Source organism: Pelmatolapia mariae, linkage group LG8 (genome assembly GCF_036321145.2).
Source record: "Pelmatolapia mariae isolate MD_Pm_ZW linkage group LG8, Pm_UMD_F_2, whole genome shotgun sequence".
Classification (NCBI taxonomy): Eukaryota; Metazoa; Chordata; class Actinopteri; order Cichliformes; family Cichlidae; genus Pelmatolapia; species Pelmatolapia mariae.
In genome coordinates this window covers 7,742,896-7,759,016 of record NC_086234.1, presented here as the reverse complement: position 1 = coordinate 7,759,016, position 16,121 = coordinate 7,742,896, and the positions used below count along the sequence as shown (strand labels likewise).

Here is a 16,121-nt window from a genome sequence, read left to right as displayed (position 1 = left end):
GCTTGCAGTGGGGAAATTTAATCACACTCATCTCGCTGGAAGACCAAACACATGAGTTCAATGAGGGTGAATCATAATCCAGAGCATCTCATCTGTAATAATAACCTCCAGCTTTGCCTTAGTCTTTATCTCATACTGAAAGAGGAAAAGGTGATGGTAGAAAACCTTTATGAAGCCCCAAAATTGTCTACATGCTATATTCCTTAACCCCTTTAGATGTTTAAACTAATCCTGCCTTTCCACACTGCCTGAATGCCAAAGTAAAAACATGTAGGTATGACCCCTCTGGGGTCATTAGTTTGCAAGCTTTTTACTTAGATCTGGGACCAGTGAGTAGAAGCCAGAGAAAACACCCCCTCCCAGTAGGAAAACAAAATCTACACCACAGAGGAGATTAAAACTAAGCACCTCAGCTGGAGATTGAAGTGGAGACGTAATTAATTGGAGAACATATTTAATTATAACAGTCCAGAAGTTTTTGCACCACATGCAAAAAATAAATAATTATAAATTCAGTTTAAACTGTTTATGAAGGTATTAAGTCTGCCACCTTCTGGCCAAATGTTTCCCACCTCTATGTTAAGTACAAAAGTAAACACTTGGTGTGCATGCAGATCACGAGCTAAGCATGTCTCAGCAAACTGTGTAACACGTTTGCAGGGATGTGGAAAGGGTATGTTGCTCAGGAGAGCTCTAGAACAAATCTATTTTTGTTCCTTTTAATTTTAAATGTGAAAAAAAGTTAAATGAAGTTTATTTATATTTCCCCGCAATCACAGTGTGCACCAGAGGGTTGCTCAGCCTGCGCAGCATTTAACACTTTCTATACTTGGATGCCTGATTCACAAAAGGAAAAACACCACATTAAAAAAATGACTGTCTATAATAGTCATGTGTTGAGGAGTCATCGCCTAAGAGGGCTGACTGGGATTAAACCCACAGAAGAGCCCCATCTAGTGCATAAGCTCCCCCGAACTTTAGAAGCTCCCTCATGATGTAAACATGAGATGACGAATGCGGATGCATTAGGGAAATGAGGATTAGTGGAGGATGGGCTTGGAGTGACGACCAAACGGTGAAATATGAGACTGGACTGTGTCCGAAGCATCCACTGGAAGGTGGAGCTGCAGTCACATAGTGCAGATGGGTGTGAAAGAGCAAAGAGTTAAATTCTTTTATTCAAGCAAAAAGATAACATCTTTTTTCTATGTTACATTGCTCAGCTGTTAGAAATTGCTAATAATGGATTCAAGCCAGAGATTCATATCATCAGTACAGCTCAATACATGGTGTAATTGAGGGTGACTTTTTAGTCTGCCAGATAATTATAACTTTAATTTTCTTTAAACAATGTGGCGCCAACTTATTCTGTTTGAGTTTTAAATAAATGGACACAAAACTCAGGACTGGATAAAGACGGTCCAGATGTTTTCTATCTAACCGATATAGAGGTAATAATTACAGGAATAGACACTTGACTTTAAAAAGTGTGCTGGATGAATACCCAAAATTACCCTTTCATAAAAAAAGAGATGCCAATATACAAAGTTAGCCTCCATTGTTCTCCTGTCTTTGGGCCCCTCTATCACTTGGGCCTGTTTCCTCTCTCTTCCCTGTTCTCTCTTGCTCTCTCTCCCAGCCAAGCTCCAAACATGCAGCAGTCTTACATCAAATATATCAAACAGATGAAAAGGGAAAGTATAGGCCTGCCAAGACACATTCATTTCTGCTGTTAGGCTGGGAAGGAGAATTTTTGTGAGTTTAAAAAAAGAAGGTGTTGTGCTGAATTTAAATCCACAGAATTAAATTGTGCATGAAGCATGCACTGCCTACCTGATATTATCATAACCTGTATATAAAAGGAAGACCTGTCATCATGATGTCACATATTCGTTTCTGGAGTCTAGATTTTAAAGCCTAAATGTTTGTTTTTTGGTCTGAGAAGTGTCCAAATTTGGTGAGATGCGCTTGTATCAAAGTGAGATATGGGGGTAAAATAGGGTATTTTAATGTGGCATTCCACAGGGATCGATTCACTTTTGGAGCTAGCTTCAAGTGACCTTGGAGGAACTGCCGTTTTAGGCACTTTAACCCTATCAGCTAGCATGCATGCCTGGTGCAGTCTGGTAGTTAGTTTCTTGATTTCAGTCCAAACATAGGCAATGTTTTAGTACAAGTAAAAGGAAAACTGAGAGTGTGAAAGGAGTCATTTTGGTAATTAGTCAACATGGAAAGCTCATTGTTCAGCAGCTATCCTGAGATTTACTGCTTTAGTTCAACACCATTGTTGAACCCTACTTGTAGAGCACTTGGTAGCTAGATAGTGAAGCCAGTGTAGCTTTAATCAAATAAAGAGGCAGATATTTATCCAATGATATAGTATGCACCTTAAACTGAGACTTTAAAAATGATTAAGCTCATATTATGAGCTCTAAGTGTAAAGACATAACAACTAGTTTCAGATTGTGGAAGGATTTTCATGCAGATGAAAGAGAGTTGGGCAAGCTGCCATTTTCCTTGGATTTTCCATTTAGCTCAACAGAGATGGCCCCAAACATCAGCTTTTTATCGAAATCACAGAAGAAGTTTGTGATCTTTGCAAAGCAGCAAAACAGCTGATTTGAAGGAATCAAGAAAAAAAGACATGACAAAAAATGTTTTGTTTTTACATATTAGACGGTGGGGAAAAAGGGGGTATATATAATACAGTTTACAAAGGTTTTAAAGAACATCAACTATGATGGGTTAGTAAAGTAGGAGTGACCCTAACTCAGCTGGCTCTTTTTTTTCACCTGCTCTTGCCTTTAAGCCCAGTCTGATCCTAGGTGCAAACTTCAGACTGGGTCTTCCTCTCCTCTGTGTCGCCTAAAACTTTCTTCTCAGAGTTCTCATATTGGTAGCAGCTGTGGTTGCTGGCTGAGTGCAAGCTGTGGGAGGCTGTGGCCGGCCAGCAGGGAGGAGCTCCAACATCTGGAAAAGAAGAAAATCTGGCTGAAGCACAGAAACGAGAGCCTGGTAACATGACTACTCGCTGAGCCAAGCCTGCCGCTACAGTGTTTGCAAGTTTGCTGTCTGCTTTATGCAAATGCTTTTTCTTTTCTTTTTTTAAAGTGGTTGTGTCGCTGAACTGCCAGTCAATCACAGCAGCGCTCATTTTATCTGCAGAGTAGTCAAAGCAGTGGAAAGAACGGACTGCTTTTGTTAAAATTTGACCCTCTGGGCCTCTCCTGATGCAAGAGCATGTCTAAACATGTGGGAGCCGTCTGTGAGAGGAAAAAGGAGAAAGGGGGTTGAGGTGGTGCGTGTGCTGGTCAAGAAAACCTAAAATTTCTCCTATGATCTGCCCACTTTAGGTCACATAATTTTCTTTTCAGAATGTGGTTGTATTTTTAGTGAAAACTGAGAGGAAATAACCCCTTTAGTTTGTGTTCTCTGTTATTTACTTTTTGGATTTACATAGGAACAAACTTTTACTTGTGATAAGCTGAAAGTAGGTGTAAATTATTAGAATTGGTGGAACTTTAAAACCTCCAAATAAAGTAATCTGTATTGGTATTAAAGAAGACAAGAACACCAACTCTAGTTTCAGGTTAGGTTAGAGATCTAACCATGCGTAGGCAGCACTAACTGAGATTTTCATTGCAGGAGAACCTGGAGGCCCTGAGAGAAACTTGCACTAGCACAGGAAGAACATGCAACTTCACACAGAAAATTCTGAACCTACAACCCTCCTGCTGTGATCTACAGCTTATGTTTTGCAGGTGTAATGTTACAAAGGCTGCCAGTTTAGCGTATTAGTAAGAAAAGAAAGTATAGCATAGGTTGATGGACATTTAATTACTTTTGCAGATCATGTGGTATAGTTTAGGTTTATGTAAATTAGGTCATGTTGGACAAAATAATGAAGGGGACATAAACATGTTTCAGTCCAGTGGTTTTTGTCATTCAAAACAACAATGTACACTGTTGGAAGAGTCTTTCTCTGGGCACCTTGAGCTGCATCCAGTAGTTCAGCCTGGTGCAAATTAATGGACAGGCCAACCATCCGACCGGCTGACTCCCATGAAGCCACGTCACTTAAAAAAAAGGATGAGTTAACTTGATTCCTGAACTGAAAAAAAGACAAAACTGAATTTAAGTTGGTCTGTGAGTCAGTCAGAACTCAGTGTAGGAAAGTAATAGTTATTTCGGGTGATGTTGCGCACTTTATCATGCCATGGTAATTACAAGTTTTGGTGTACTGAAGTTCCAGCCAGACACAGTCAGTATAATTAGCTCCTCATTCCTTGAATTTAATTTTGGCACTTTTTATTCTAAAGCATTGTATGAAAGATAGTAAAGCTTGCAGCTTTTTTACTGTAACTTTAGCTGCAGTAGGAGCCTATCCAGGGTTTGTAGAGCAGAGGGACTGGAGGCTAACAGGGAGGGAAAGAGGTGCTGGCATACCACCGTCTGCCTGGACAGAGGGGACATTCTTCTCCTCGGATCCCCCCAGTCGTCCTCTACAAACCACAGCTTGTCAACCAATCTGCCCACCGTTTACTGAGGAAATGTTCACTTGCTGCAGGAAGTCTGAGGTTTCCCCTCATATGTTTGATTTCAGCAGTTAAACAAACAAAACGAGGGTTAGAAGTCAGGTCAGAACAACATAGGTGGGAACTAAACCCACAGGGGCCTTATAATCTCAGTTCACCTGTAAAAGATCTTTAAATAAACAGCAAAAATAATAACCTATTTGACATGACACTATAAAATAATTATTGTTGAAAGATTGATATGATAATTTGTGAAAATCCTGCATCTTTGTTTTATGTGCACACAAAAATGTACGAATATATACACATTTCTCATAAAACCATCCCCACCCCTAAGAAATATTAATTTAAATATTACACCATTGCAGTTTTCTTAAAATTGCTTTCAGTATTTGTTAACAGCACAACAACCACAACTGAAAACATCTGTAAGTACTTGATGGATTATTAAATGTATTGTTAAGATAATTTGTGATTAGCATCTATGAAAACCTTAAAGCCAAACAAGGTGAGAATTTGATGTGTTAATGTGACAAAATATGATGCAAAAACTCTGAATTTTTATGAGTGAACCAGCAGGCTACAGCCTTTATTTTAGTATCTGCCACAGTCATAATGATCATTTCAAACACAAAAAAACAAAAGAATAAAAACCTATTTAAATTTGAGTCTTCATTGCAAGTGGATTATTTCCCTTAATAAAAACAAGACATCCTATAAGTGCAAATAGGTGCATTCTAATGTAAAAAATTATGATTTGAGAATTTAAACAAGTGTTGTGTTCTCGTGAGCTTCCCACAATATTTCAGGGTCCTGTTGTACCCTACTTGTGTAGTTCCATTTTTGTCCTGCAGGGGAAGAAGAGAGCAATTTCACTGCAGTTTCTTCTGAGCCAGCTTTGCCAGTTCTCTGGCTTTCCTTCTCTTCAGCTTCATCTTGAGGAGGAGCAAGTCAATGTAGATAATGCGGTCCAACACAGCACAGGCACAGAGGAGTCCACCATGCAGAGCACCAGCTATCCCATTGCTGAACACATCTTGGCCTGGAAGACACAGCCACACATGCATACCTCTGTATGAGACATTACTTGGAGGATAGATTCAAATTGGTGTGTTCTTTCTTCTGAAGCTTCTTAAATAATATATCCGTCTCTGCTTTGGGACTTTTTTATGATCATGTTTTTTATAGTACCAGTGTAGTCAACCAGCAAAAGGTGACTTATTTGCTGCTGACAGATACAGCGAAAGTAAACTGTCATATTTAAAAGCATTATCTTAGTCAAATACTATCCTTCCACCTCCTCCCGAACCTTTCATTTAAACAGGAAAAGGCGCTGAGTGCATGAAAATACAATAAAGCAATAAAAGCCCATAACGTTATCATATACATAATACCAAGAAGGCAAGGACATCAGCATGAAAAATGTCAGTTCCAAGAAAACAAATGCATTCACACTGTACATTGTTCACCAAAAGGGATTTATATTGATTAAAAGGGATTAGCCTATCTAATTTTACAAGCTTCTGCAGATAGCTCTAAACGCTATACTCAAAAGCCAGATTCCCAGTGCCACAAATTAGATGATGGTTTTCAAGAACCAGATAATCTTGGAACCAAGTGCAGTTATTATGCTTTTTCAAAGAACAGCTCATCATTAAACCTTAAAAAAGATAAGCTTAAGAGCATTATATTCTCTATAAAAGTAGTATTTCCTTTCGCTTAAATCAAGTTTTATTATTCAGTTATCTAGAAAACAGCTTGCCTGTTATATCCCAGCAACAGTTTAAGATTGCTTAAACTTTGCTGTACAGTAAGTTTGCTGTATGCATTTTTTTAGGGAACTTGAGGACCACGGGTCACTTTTGTGTATAAAGTTGCTCACAGTTGCTCACAGCTCAGTGTTGCTGTTTCTACCTTTCATTTATGAAATGTAGTATTTATTTGTGAAACTGAAAAGTGGTCTTAAATTAAAGTCCTGTCAATACTCATAAAGCTAACTACTAAACCAAAAACGCTTGGTTTGATTTCTAGCTGATTCAAAATAATCTGATGATTGGGAATATATCTATGTACCCTTAGAAAAAATGAACAATGAATACAACCCTCATATTCTTCCTTTATCCTAAAACCTAATTGATCGGATTTAAATTCTTGCAGATGATTTTTAGCATAAAATCCATATTTTCATACCTGAGATGTACAGGTTCTTGACTGGGGTGTTGCATCTGTTTTTGGCTACGGCCTCAGCATGGAAACGCTCCAGGTTGTGCTCGGCGGAGTACATGGCTCCACGCTGAGCACCCAGGTAGTGAATGTTTGTCAGTGGCGTCGCCACATCCTGGAAAACCAACTGAAAAACACAACACATGCAGATTTAACAAAACCCTTCCTACTTGATGTCAACAAACAAGCATTAATAGTTTGTATACATTACCAATAACTTTTGATTTGTTTCTTTATTCCTTAAAAGTATAATTTTATTAAATTTAACATACAGCAGAAAAAACAGCAGAATCACATCTAAACATGACGGATCCTACCTTGTCTTTAATTTTAGGGAACACAGTGCAGGCCCAGTCAAAGAGGTTCTTAGCAAATCTCATTTTGTAATTGTAGTATTCATCACCCCTTTTGCGAACAGTAGTGTCTTTCCATTGCTCAAACCATTCATAGTTAACCATGGTGAGTATTGTCATGCAGGATTTTCCTGTAGAAATGAACAGCAAGTCACCACTCTTAATTTGTGTGGACTTTCAGTTCTGTGTGAGATCGTATAAAATATGCCAAAGGATATATTTTATTTTAAAGCTAAATACTTGACGTGCTCGATGTTTAAAATTTTGAGGTCAACATATGTTCATGTAACCGTGTAATCCAAAAGCTGAGACCTCAGACTGCCCTCAATACCCAGTTTTTGACAGGTTTTTTCTTCTCCTGGATTTCTATAGTATCAAACAGAGAGGATGTCCTTATATAGTCATCAAGCCAGCCTATCAGAAGAAGGATGGCTTAAAGAAAGGGGGAAGGGAGCTAAAACAGCTTCTTTGAGGCAGAGGGATGGACAGTGTTACTTATTTTGAAATGTGAGTCATTCAAAGCTTGCAAAGAGTCTTGAGAGTATGGAGCATTTTAATCCTCATTTAAAATATGTTTTGTTAGATCTCAACAAATATCCTATGGAAACTGTAGAAATAGTGAGTAATTGTTATTAATATGTACCAGGATGTCTTATCTTGGCCTCAGGGTCTTTAGAAGATGGCACTGTGATGAACATCATGGGGATGTTATCAGGTGCTTCCTCTCTGCTCAATCCAAAGTAGTCCTCCATCCTAAAATAAAATAAAAAAAAATACAAATCATAAATCCCATAAAGAGCAATCGTAACTCTGTTTCAATTAAATTAAGGTTTATTTAGGTAGTACCGGTCATCAACAGTCACCTCACCTGGAGAAAGTCCTAACAATCAAGCAACTCAATATGAGCAAGCACTAGGCAACAGTGGGAAGGAAAAACTCCCTTTTAACAGGAAGAAATCTCCAGCAGAACAAGGCTCAAGCATGGCCGGTTGGGTGGGTAAGGGAAAAAGTAGAAAAGAGGGAAAATAGAGCACATGGAGACTGGACAAAACACACACGAAAGGAGATGAACATGACTGATCTTCTGCCCTATATAGCGAACAAGAAAGGACCTTTAACTTTAAAAAAAACAACATCATAAGCCATATACTGTGTTTATTTACATAAAATATTTAGAATAATCTTCACCTATGGTGTTTTTTCTTTGTTCTGAAATAAGATTGGATCTATAAAAATGTGTGAGACTTGAGCAGGTTTGTGTTGAAGAGATTTTCTTGTTTATTCTGATACGGCAGCACCCCCTTGTGGTTGCTGCCTTTCTCTTCTTTGCAATCAGTGCTCTGAAATACTCACGATTTGTCCATATCATTGTCTTTGAACAGCCAGAAATTAGTGGAAACGAGGCCCAGTTCCTCCTTTGTTCCATCAAAGCCAGAGAAGACTAATAATGACCCTCTGCCATGTTTCATCATGTTCAGTCGTTGCTGAATATCTATAATGTAGAAACATTATTTAGACATTATTTATCACCTTGTATCGTCTTCGCTTGCATTTCTCGCTCTGGCCAACTTTACCTCAGTTTCAGTAAAGTTTCTCACCTGGTTTGGCTTGTATCTCAGGGGGTAGAAGTTTCTGGAAGGTATTGAAGATTCCACAGTTTGAAACCACCACAGGCGCATGAATTTCCACTTCCTCTTGACCTTTCCTCACCTTTACACCTATCTCAAACAAACACACACTATTGACTTGACAATATCTTAACCTTACACTGATTTTAAAAATGAGGTGGATTCTGCTCTCACCATAAGCAGCTCCTTCTTCATTAACCAGGATCTGGGGGACGGGAGCTCTCACCAGGCAGTTTCCTCCATATTTCTGAATGGTGCGAATGATGTGGAAAGGAATCTCACTGGCCCCGCCTTTAGGGTAGTACGCTCCTCGTTTGTAGTGATGAATCATGAGGGCATTCATCAGGACACTGGAGTCCTTTGGTGGCACACCTATATTCATAAAGAATAAGTGAACTAAATCTGCCGCAAGGGATGAAATTGGCCTTTTTTACAGGGGCGACAGCAGGAAAGGAAGGGAATTACTGCAAAACAGAATGAGGCACAATATTTGTTTTTTTTCTTTATTTTCTTGTTTGATTAATTGCTAGAAGACAAAATTGTAACTGAATTTTTAAAAAGTTGATGAATTGCATACCCCTATTATACAGTACATATTGCGCACAGTAACTTTTTATATTTATCTCAGGGTTTGTAGTCTTATCATTGTGGGCCCCTGATAATATTACAGCCTCTATTTTCCTTACCTAGAAGTGTCACTGCAAATCAATACAAGTTCGGAGTAACCATGTCCATCTCGAGGACTGATGTAAATCATATGCTATGACGCTTTTACCCATTAGAGCCTCGATGAGATATTTTTTTTGTTTGTTTGTTTTAAATGCTCTCGACCATTAAAAAAAGATCTTCTGACAACTGGTGTCCCAACACCTGATTCCAGACACCTTATGATGGTTTTCTCTTTTAACTTGTCCCAAATATGTACCAAATCTACAGTATATGATTTCTAAAAACTAATGGGAAACCCAAGCTCCCACCCATCTTCGGGACACATTGGATCTACACTTCTGTGATGTGGCAAGACATTACTGTTGGTATTGATTTAACATAGCAAGGCTTGTGTATGTGTCTCTCTCTCTTTTTTTTGTTTGTATTCTTTTGTTGTGTGTCCCATGATACGGAACAATTTTCAACTTAACTCAAAATCAAAAGTTTTTTTTCAGGTTGGAGTTAAGTTGAAATTTTGAGATATCTGACTCAAGATTTTGAAATAACAACCTTAAATTTTGACTTCTAGATGGCAAAAAATGTTTTATTTTCAGTGGCAAAAATATAAATAAATTTATATATTTATATTTGCACTTTGGCTGGAGCATATTTTCTGTTATGGTGATAACTTTTTGAGTACATACCATAGAAAAAGTAAGAAAAGATGGTATGGAGATCCTTGTTGCTGGTCAGGGTGTTCACAAAATCTGTTGCACATGTGCCAGAGAGGTGGAAAACTGGAGAGAAGAGGTCTGCAATGCCTGACTTCAGCAGGAATAAAGACACCCACTGCGGGATAAGCTTGAGAGTTGCCAGATAGTGCGTCTTCTTAGCTGAGATCTGTTGAAAAACCAGGGGAATTTATAAGCATTTTATTTTTAAAGCTTCCAACAGTTGAGACTGAAATATGTGCGTAAAAGTGATAAATGAACAACATCACCTTCATGATTTTAAAGAACTTGTCAATGGCTTCTGTGTCATCAGGAAACTGCTTCATCAGGTGAGCTTTCATCTCAGTTTTCCCAGAGTAGATCGTGTACTCTCGTTTTTCGTTGCCCAGGCCGATTCGAATGGTGTCAAAATGTTGATCGAGCTGGTGAAACTCCAGCTGGCCCTCTGAGATCTGGTCAAAGGCGATACGCAGCAGACTGTTCTCATGGAGCTGGCCAATATAGTGGAGCCCTGAAGATGAAGCAGGTGAACATTTTTAGACAGAAAAAAATTATTTTTAGGACTGTAGGGTTATGATGGCTGAGTGCGTGCCTTTATTTGCTCTTTCTGAAAAAGCAGCTGTCACCCTAGACAGACCAAATTATCATCAGCTTATTGCTTTAGTTGTATCATTATTCTTTCTGTGTCAGTTATTTTTTATGTAATTCAAGCTGTTAGCATGAATCTCTAATGATTCTCCAAATTACTGTTGTGGAAAATGTAACAGTTCCTTAAAAAGAGTGATACTTATGTGTCAGTCATAGAAGATTTCTCACCGACATCAAACTCGAAGCCTTTCTCTATGTAAGTGTGGCAGCAGCCTCCGGCCTGGTCATGTTGCTCCAGCACCAGCACTTTCTTTCCTGCTTTGGCCAGTGTGGCTCCAGCCGTCAGACCACCAATACCACTGCCGATGACGATGACATCCAGGTTCTTGGGCACTTTGTCAACACTGAAACCTGCACAGAAACATACAGATGGTGGTGTTAACCTAGTAAAGATTTTGTTCCAGTTCACATCGTTATCATAAAAGTCCATTATAACTATTATCGTGTCCAAGTGCTGAAACTGAGGCGTCAAAATGCATCGTTCGCAACCTGTGTTACATGATACAGGCTGGAGGTTGTGCTGCACACTTCTCTTGTCATAAACATTGAACTGGTGCCTGTATCTGTGTTTTCCCATTAGCAATAGCTGTAATCTAATTAAGATAAAACACACATGGAAAAACAGTCGCTTTATTTAGTGACAGTTTTCTCATCTCTAAGATCACTAAGATAACAGTATCAGCACTTATAATGACTATAGCAAATTCATTTCAGATATCTATATTCATTATCTATTTATTTATTTAATGATAGACATCTCTTTTAAAAAAAATCTTTACCTCATCAGACTGGTGTCACAGAAACCTCTGTTCAATGCAAAGTAAAGGTTTTTAAAGTAACAGTGACTTTGCTTAACATAGAAACTAGAATTTTAGTGCACTAAAATACTGCGTGCTTTCATACAGTGCTTTATTCTATATCCTTCTAGCATCCATGTACAATTTAGAATCACCAATTACATTCACAGGCTTGTTTTTGGACTGTAGGAGGAAACCCACTCCAGCTAGAGCACAAACCAGGAATCTTCTTAATGCGAGGCAACAGTTTGCACCAGTGTTAACAAACGTGCTGCCCCCATGTGGCAATTTTACTTATTTAAATATATGGTTTATTAATAACAGAATGTGCTTTAATTTTTGTTTAACTGATTTTTAACAGTTAAGCTTTTGAATATTTTTGCTTTTTTATAATTTGGCCTAAATGTAAAACTTTACGTACAAAATAGATAGATATAATATAGAACTGCTCATGTGAAAAACTCTTTATTTGTTAAAAATTATTTTATAAAAAGAGGAGCATAGTATAATAATCATACCCTTAAGTTAAACTTTTTGGAGAAAGATTTGAATTCGTTCTTCCTGTATGAATAACTCACTGACTTTTTTTAAATTTAGGCCATAATATCTTGAAGTGATATAATAAAAATAAAAAGTTGTTTATGGTCCCCTCCCTTTCTAGGCTGGGCTAATTATCCAGGAATTCTGACTATCCAGGAACAACTTTATTCTGATGCTGCATGCAGCTCTTTTCACCTGCAGTCATTTTACCTTGCTTGATGACTTTGTCGCGCTTCTTCTGATCAAACTCCCGCGGTGCAGGCGGTCTCACTGAGTCGAGCGAGAAGGGGCTCGGTTTCCCAAACAGGTACCAGTATGTGCTACCTGCACATATGAGCAGGCAGACTAAGAAAATCAAGAGCCACATCTCAGAGATTGTCAAATCGCTGATTCTGGATCTCGATCTGCAGCAGGACTGTACACGGCAGCAATTGCAGGTGTGATCTAAACACTCGCCTCCCTGATGAGGCACCTTTTATCGTGCTGAATGCCAAAGGTCTGGGGAAAGGGGGCAAGAGATTGCTATGTAGTGATATATGTGTTATGACAAGCAGTAAAGATAAAGTGGCGAAAGGCCCATTTTTCCTGTGATAACAGATTACAATAACGATGGTGTGTAGTGCTTTTTTTGCTGAGCACTCATTTAGGGCACAGACAAAAACATCAAAGATAAATTGGAACTGGTCTAATTGTTTTGTTGTTGTTTTTTTGAAGAAATTCCTAAAATGTTAAAGATACTGAAACTGTGTAGGGGAATCTGAATGCCAATTGTTTTAAAGAATAAATACTAAAGATATTAATTTCAAATTAATAACCCATTTTATTGCATAAACTGCATTCAGTCAATCTAGAACGTTCACAGTAAATCTAGATAGAGATAGTTGTAATTGCTCGTACCTGATAAGACAATTTAGATAATATTGTATTGAAGTCTTCTTGGACTTCATGTCCAATTTTATGTTTTTACAACAGTGCATCTGAAGGAACTTGCTTCAGTAAATTTTAGCATTTTAAGAATCATTACTGGTGAATATAAGAGTCAGACTTCTTACACGATAGAAGAAAATGAGTCTAATAACACTGAAAGTAGACCTGCTGCACCAATGTTATATTTCTCTTAAAAGAAGAATATATGGATTATTAGCTGATCTAGTTTTCTTAACGTAATCCACTCATGAACTTTGCACTGAAGTTACACATTCGTTCAGTCGACTTTGAGCTACAGATTTAATCTGCAGCCACAGATAGGATGAACCACAATGAAGCAACAAGTTGCTATGATGGTCGAAAGGAATTTGAAATTGTGGCAGACAGAAATGTAGCCTTAAACTTCAAGTAGATTTTTTTAATATTAAATGCAGATGTAAATAATTGCTACATCTTGATGGTTTTGTGTAATGCTGGGGTTGGATCCATTGCCTGTTGAGCTATCAAACTTCAGCCTGTAACACTTGTGAGATGTGTAATGGAGACTTGTGAGATTTTGCTCTGTCAAGCTTACCTTATTCTTTCAGATGCACCTGTACATCAGTACATGGTGATCTTTTTTTTATAACACAGTGTTCGAACAGCATCCTGTGACCACAGCAGATAACTTGTAATAAACATTCTAGGCTTACAACCCTTCTTGGTCAAAAAAAGCATGAAGACTGCTTCCATATTTGAACCCTTTACAAAGGTAAACAAAACTCATAAAGCCAATCTGGTTGTCTCAATTTATTTCAGATTCCTATAACAGGTGGTAATTTAAAGGTAACATCCGATTTTGTTATTGCAACCAAAACACTCACAGGAAGCCCATATACATTAGAGCAATTCTGAATATCTGTAATCTGATAAGGCAATTAAGATAATACACTATGGACAAGTTGCATTAGACTTTATATGCATGTGTCATGTTTTATGCCTTTACAGTTCAGCAGGCTGAGTAAATCTTGTGGGTTTAAGACATTAAGAGTTGTTATACCATTAGAAATACAGGTGAATCTAGTTAACATCTGAAATACCAATGAAAATATGCACAGTGTTTTCTAATAATATTACTTCAGGGAAGCATAATGTAAAAAGTATTGCTGCTGTTTTTGTGCTATGGTGTGCTCAAAATCCTGATTGAAGCTTTTCAACCATTTCTTTGCAAATGATACGCTTACCGTTTTAAAACTACTCTTTTAAGAATTTTTGAAATGCAAAGAAGGATAGAAACTGTTCTATAGTTAGCTTACACAGCTGGATCAGGGAAGGCCTTTTTAAGTAATGGCTTTATTGTCACCACCTCAAAAGCCTGTGGTATGTAGCCAGTTAATAAAAATAAATTAATCATATTTCAAATTAATCATCTTTCAGCAGTCCTATAGGAGTGGAGACTTAAATGCACATTGATGGTTAAGAAGAAGAAATGATTGATGTTAACTCAGAAAGATCGATAGGACAGAGCGGGTCTAAGTAAACCACAGCAGCTATTAGAGTTGCTGTACTTAAGAAGCTTGCACTCCAGCCCACAAGCCCACAAGCCCGGCTGCTGGTCTCTTCTGACTGCAGACTCTGGTGAAGACTCTACTGAGGGTCCCCGGGCAGTTGCTCATACACACCTCACCTCTTAAAATCTTTTTTTCTTCTTTCTAGACAGCATATACAAGATGAATGTAGCTGATTTGCTGAGATTTTAGCTTTTTGAAACCGAACTTTGCAAGTGAAAGCAAAACTGTGACGCTTATACAGTCATGAGTATACCCTGATTTATTGTCCATCTGGACATTAATGGTGACAAATATTTACAAATAAATATCATATTGTCTTTAGTAAGTACAGATTCAGACCATAAACTCAGTCTAGGGCTGTACAACCAGACTTGACTAGACTTTAAAAAAAAATAAGTCTACTTATATTAAAGTGCCAGATTTACCCCCTACTGGCCATTAGAAAGAAAACAGGTTTATGGCACTTTTGCATAGGTTTCACATTTTAGACTGAGAAGCTATGCCCCTATTTTATACACAATCTATGTGTTTATCGATCGTGGCTCAAGAGTTGGGAGTTCGCCTTGTAATCGGAAGGTTGCCGGTTCGAGCCCCCGGCTTGGACAGTCTCTGTCGTTGTGTCCTTGGGCAAGACACTTCACCCGTTGCCTACTGGTGGTGGTCAGAGGGCCCGGTGGCGCCAGTGTCCGGCAGCCTCGCCTCTGTCAGTGCGCCCCAGGGTGGCTGTGGCTACAATGTAGCTTGCCATCACCAATGTGTGAATGGGTGGATGACTGGGTGTATAAAGTGCTTTGGTGTCCTTAGGGACTAGTAAAGCGCTATACAAATACAGGCCATTTATCAGTTTTATTTGGATTTGGTTCCACTCGTGCCGACCTGTTGATTTCTCTGTTTGTAGACTGAAAATACTAAACAGTTTTGATTATCAGTTGAGACCCAGCCAAGCAGGGAGTGACTGATTGGTAAGATAATAGGCAGAAAAACTCCAGTTACCCCACACCTGTGTACTTGATGTTCAGCAATGTTGAGGCTTTTCAAAATGCTTTCACTCCCCCATTTTACATTACACTAAAATTACAACAAAAACTTTATTAGACTCACAATTGGTGCAATTTAAAAGTGATTCTTCTTTTGATCTTTTTATCTTACTTATTCTTTATATTAACACTTATATAAACAAGTCATCATGCAATAATTTGTTTACTATTTACTGGTAAATTATGTGATAATTATATATATTTATAGGTTATGTTTCAAAAATCCTTTTTTGTATTTGTTTTAGTGTCTGTCTCTATACTCTGATTTGTAATCTGTACCCAGCAGCCCCATAATCTATCTTTTGTGTTATTAGAATAGTTTTACAATATTGAAAAAATTAAACCTCTTCAAAAAGCTATTTGACCAGTAGATGTTTTCCAAATGTTGAGTTCTTTAATTGTATTTCCTGATGCCAGCACTGAAAGCGTCACTAATTGGATGGAGAGCTCAAAATGGAAGTCAGGATAAAGTGTGGAATAAGCTTAAAGACTTTGATACAGGAA

General features: G+C 38.0%; 1 protein-coding gene across 1 annotated transcript; it reads right to left on the bottom strand.

Moving 5' to 3' along the window:
- Positions 1 to 5,211: 5,211 nt before the first annotated feature.
- Positions 5,212 to 15,909, bottom strand: si:ch1073-13h15.3 (inactive all-trans-retinol 13,14-reductase). Its single transcript, XM_063482295.1, has 12 exons — positions 15,897 to 15,909; positions 12,314 to 12,427; positions 10,935 to 11,117; positions 10,388 to 10,629; positions 10,092 to 10,287; positions 8,914 to 9,111; positions 8,710 to 8,829; positions 8,465 to 8,603; positions 7,755 to 7,864; positions 7,076 to 7,242; positions 6,726 to 6,885; positions 5,212 to 5,577 (listed from the first exon to the last, which is right to left on the bottom strand). The coding sequence occupies exons 1-12, from the start codon at positions 15,907 to 15,909 to the stop codon at positions 5,408 to 5,410; spliced, it is 1,812 nt and encodes a 603-aa protein (XP_063338365.1). The 3' UTR covers positions 5,212 to 5,407.
- Between the last annotated feature and the right edge of the window lie 212 nt (positions 15,910 to 16,121).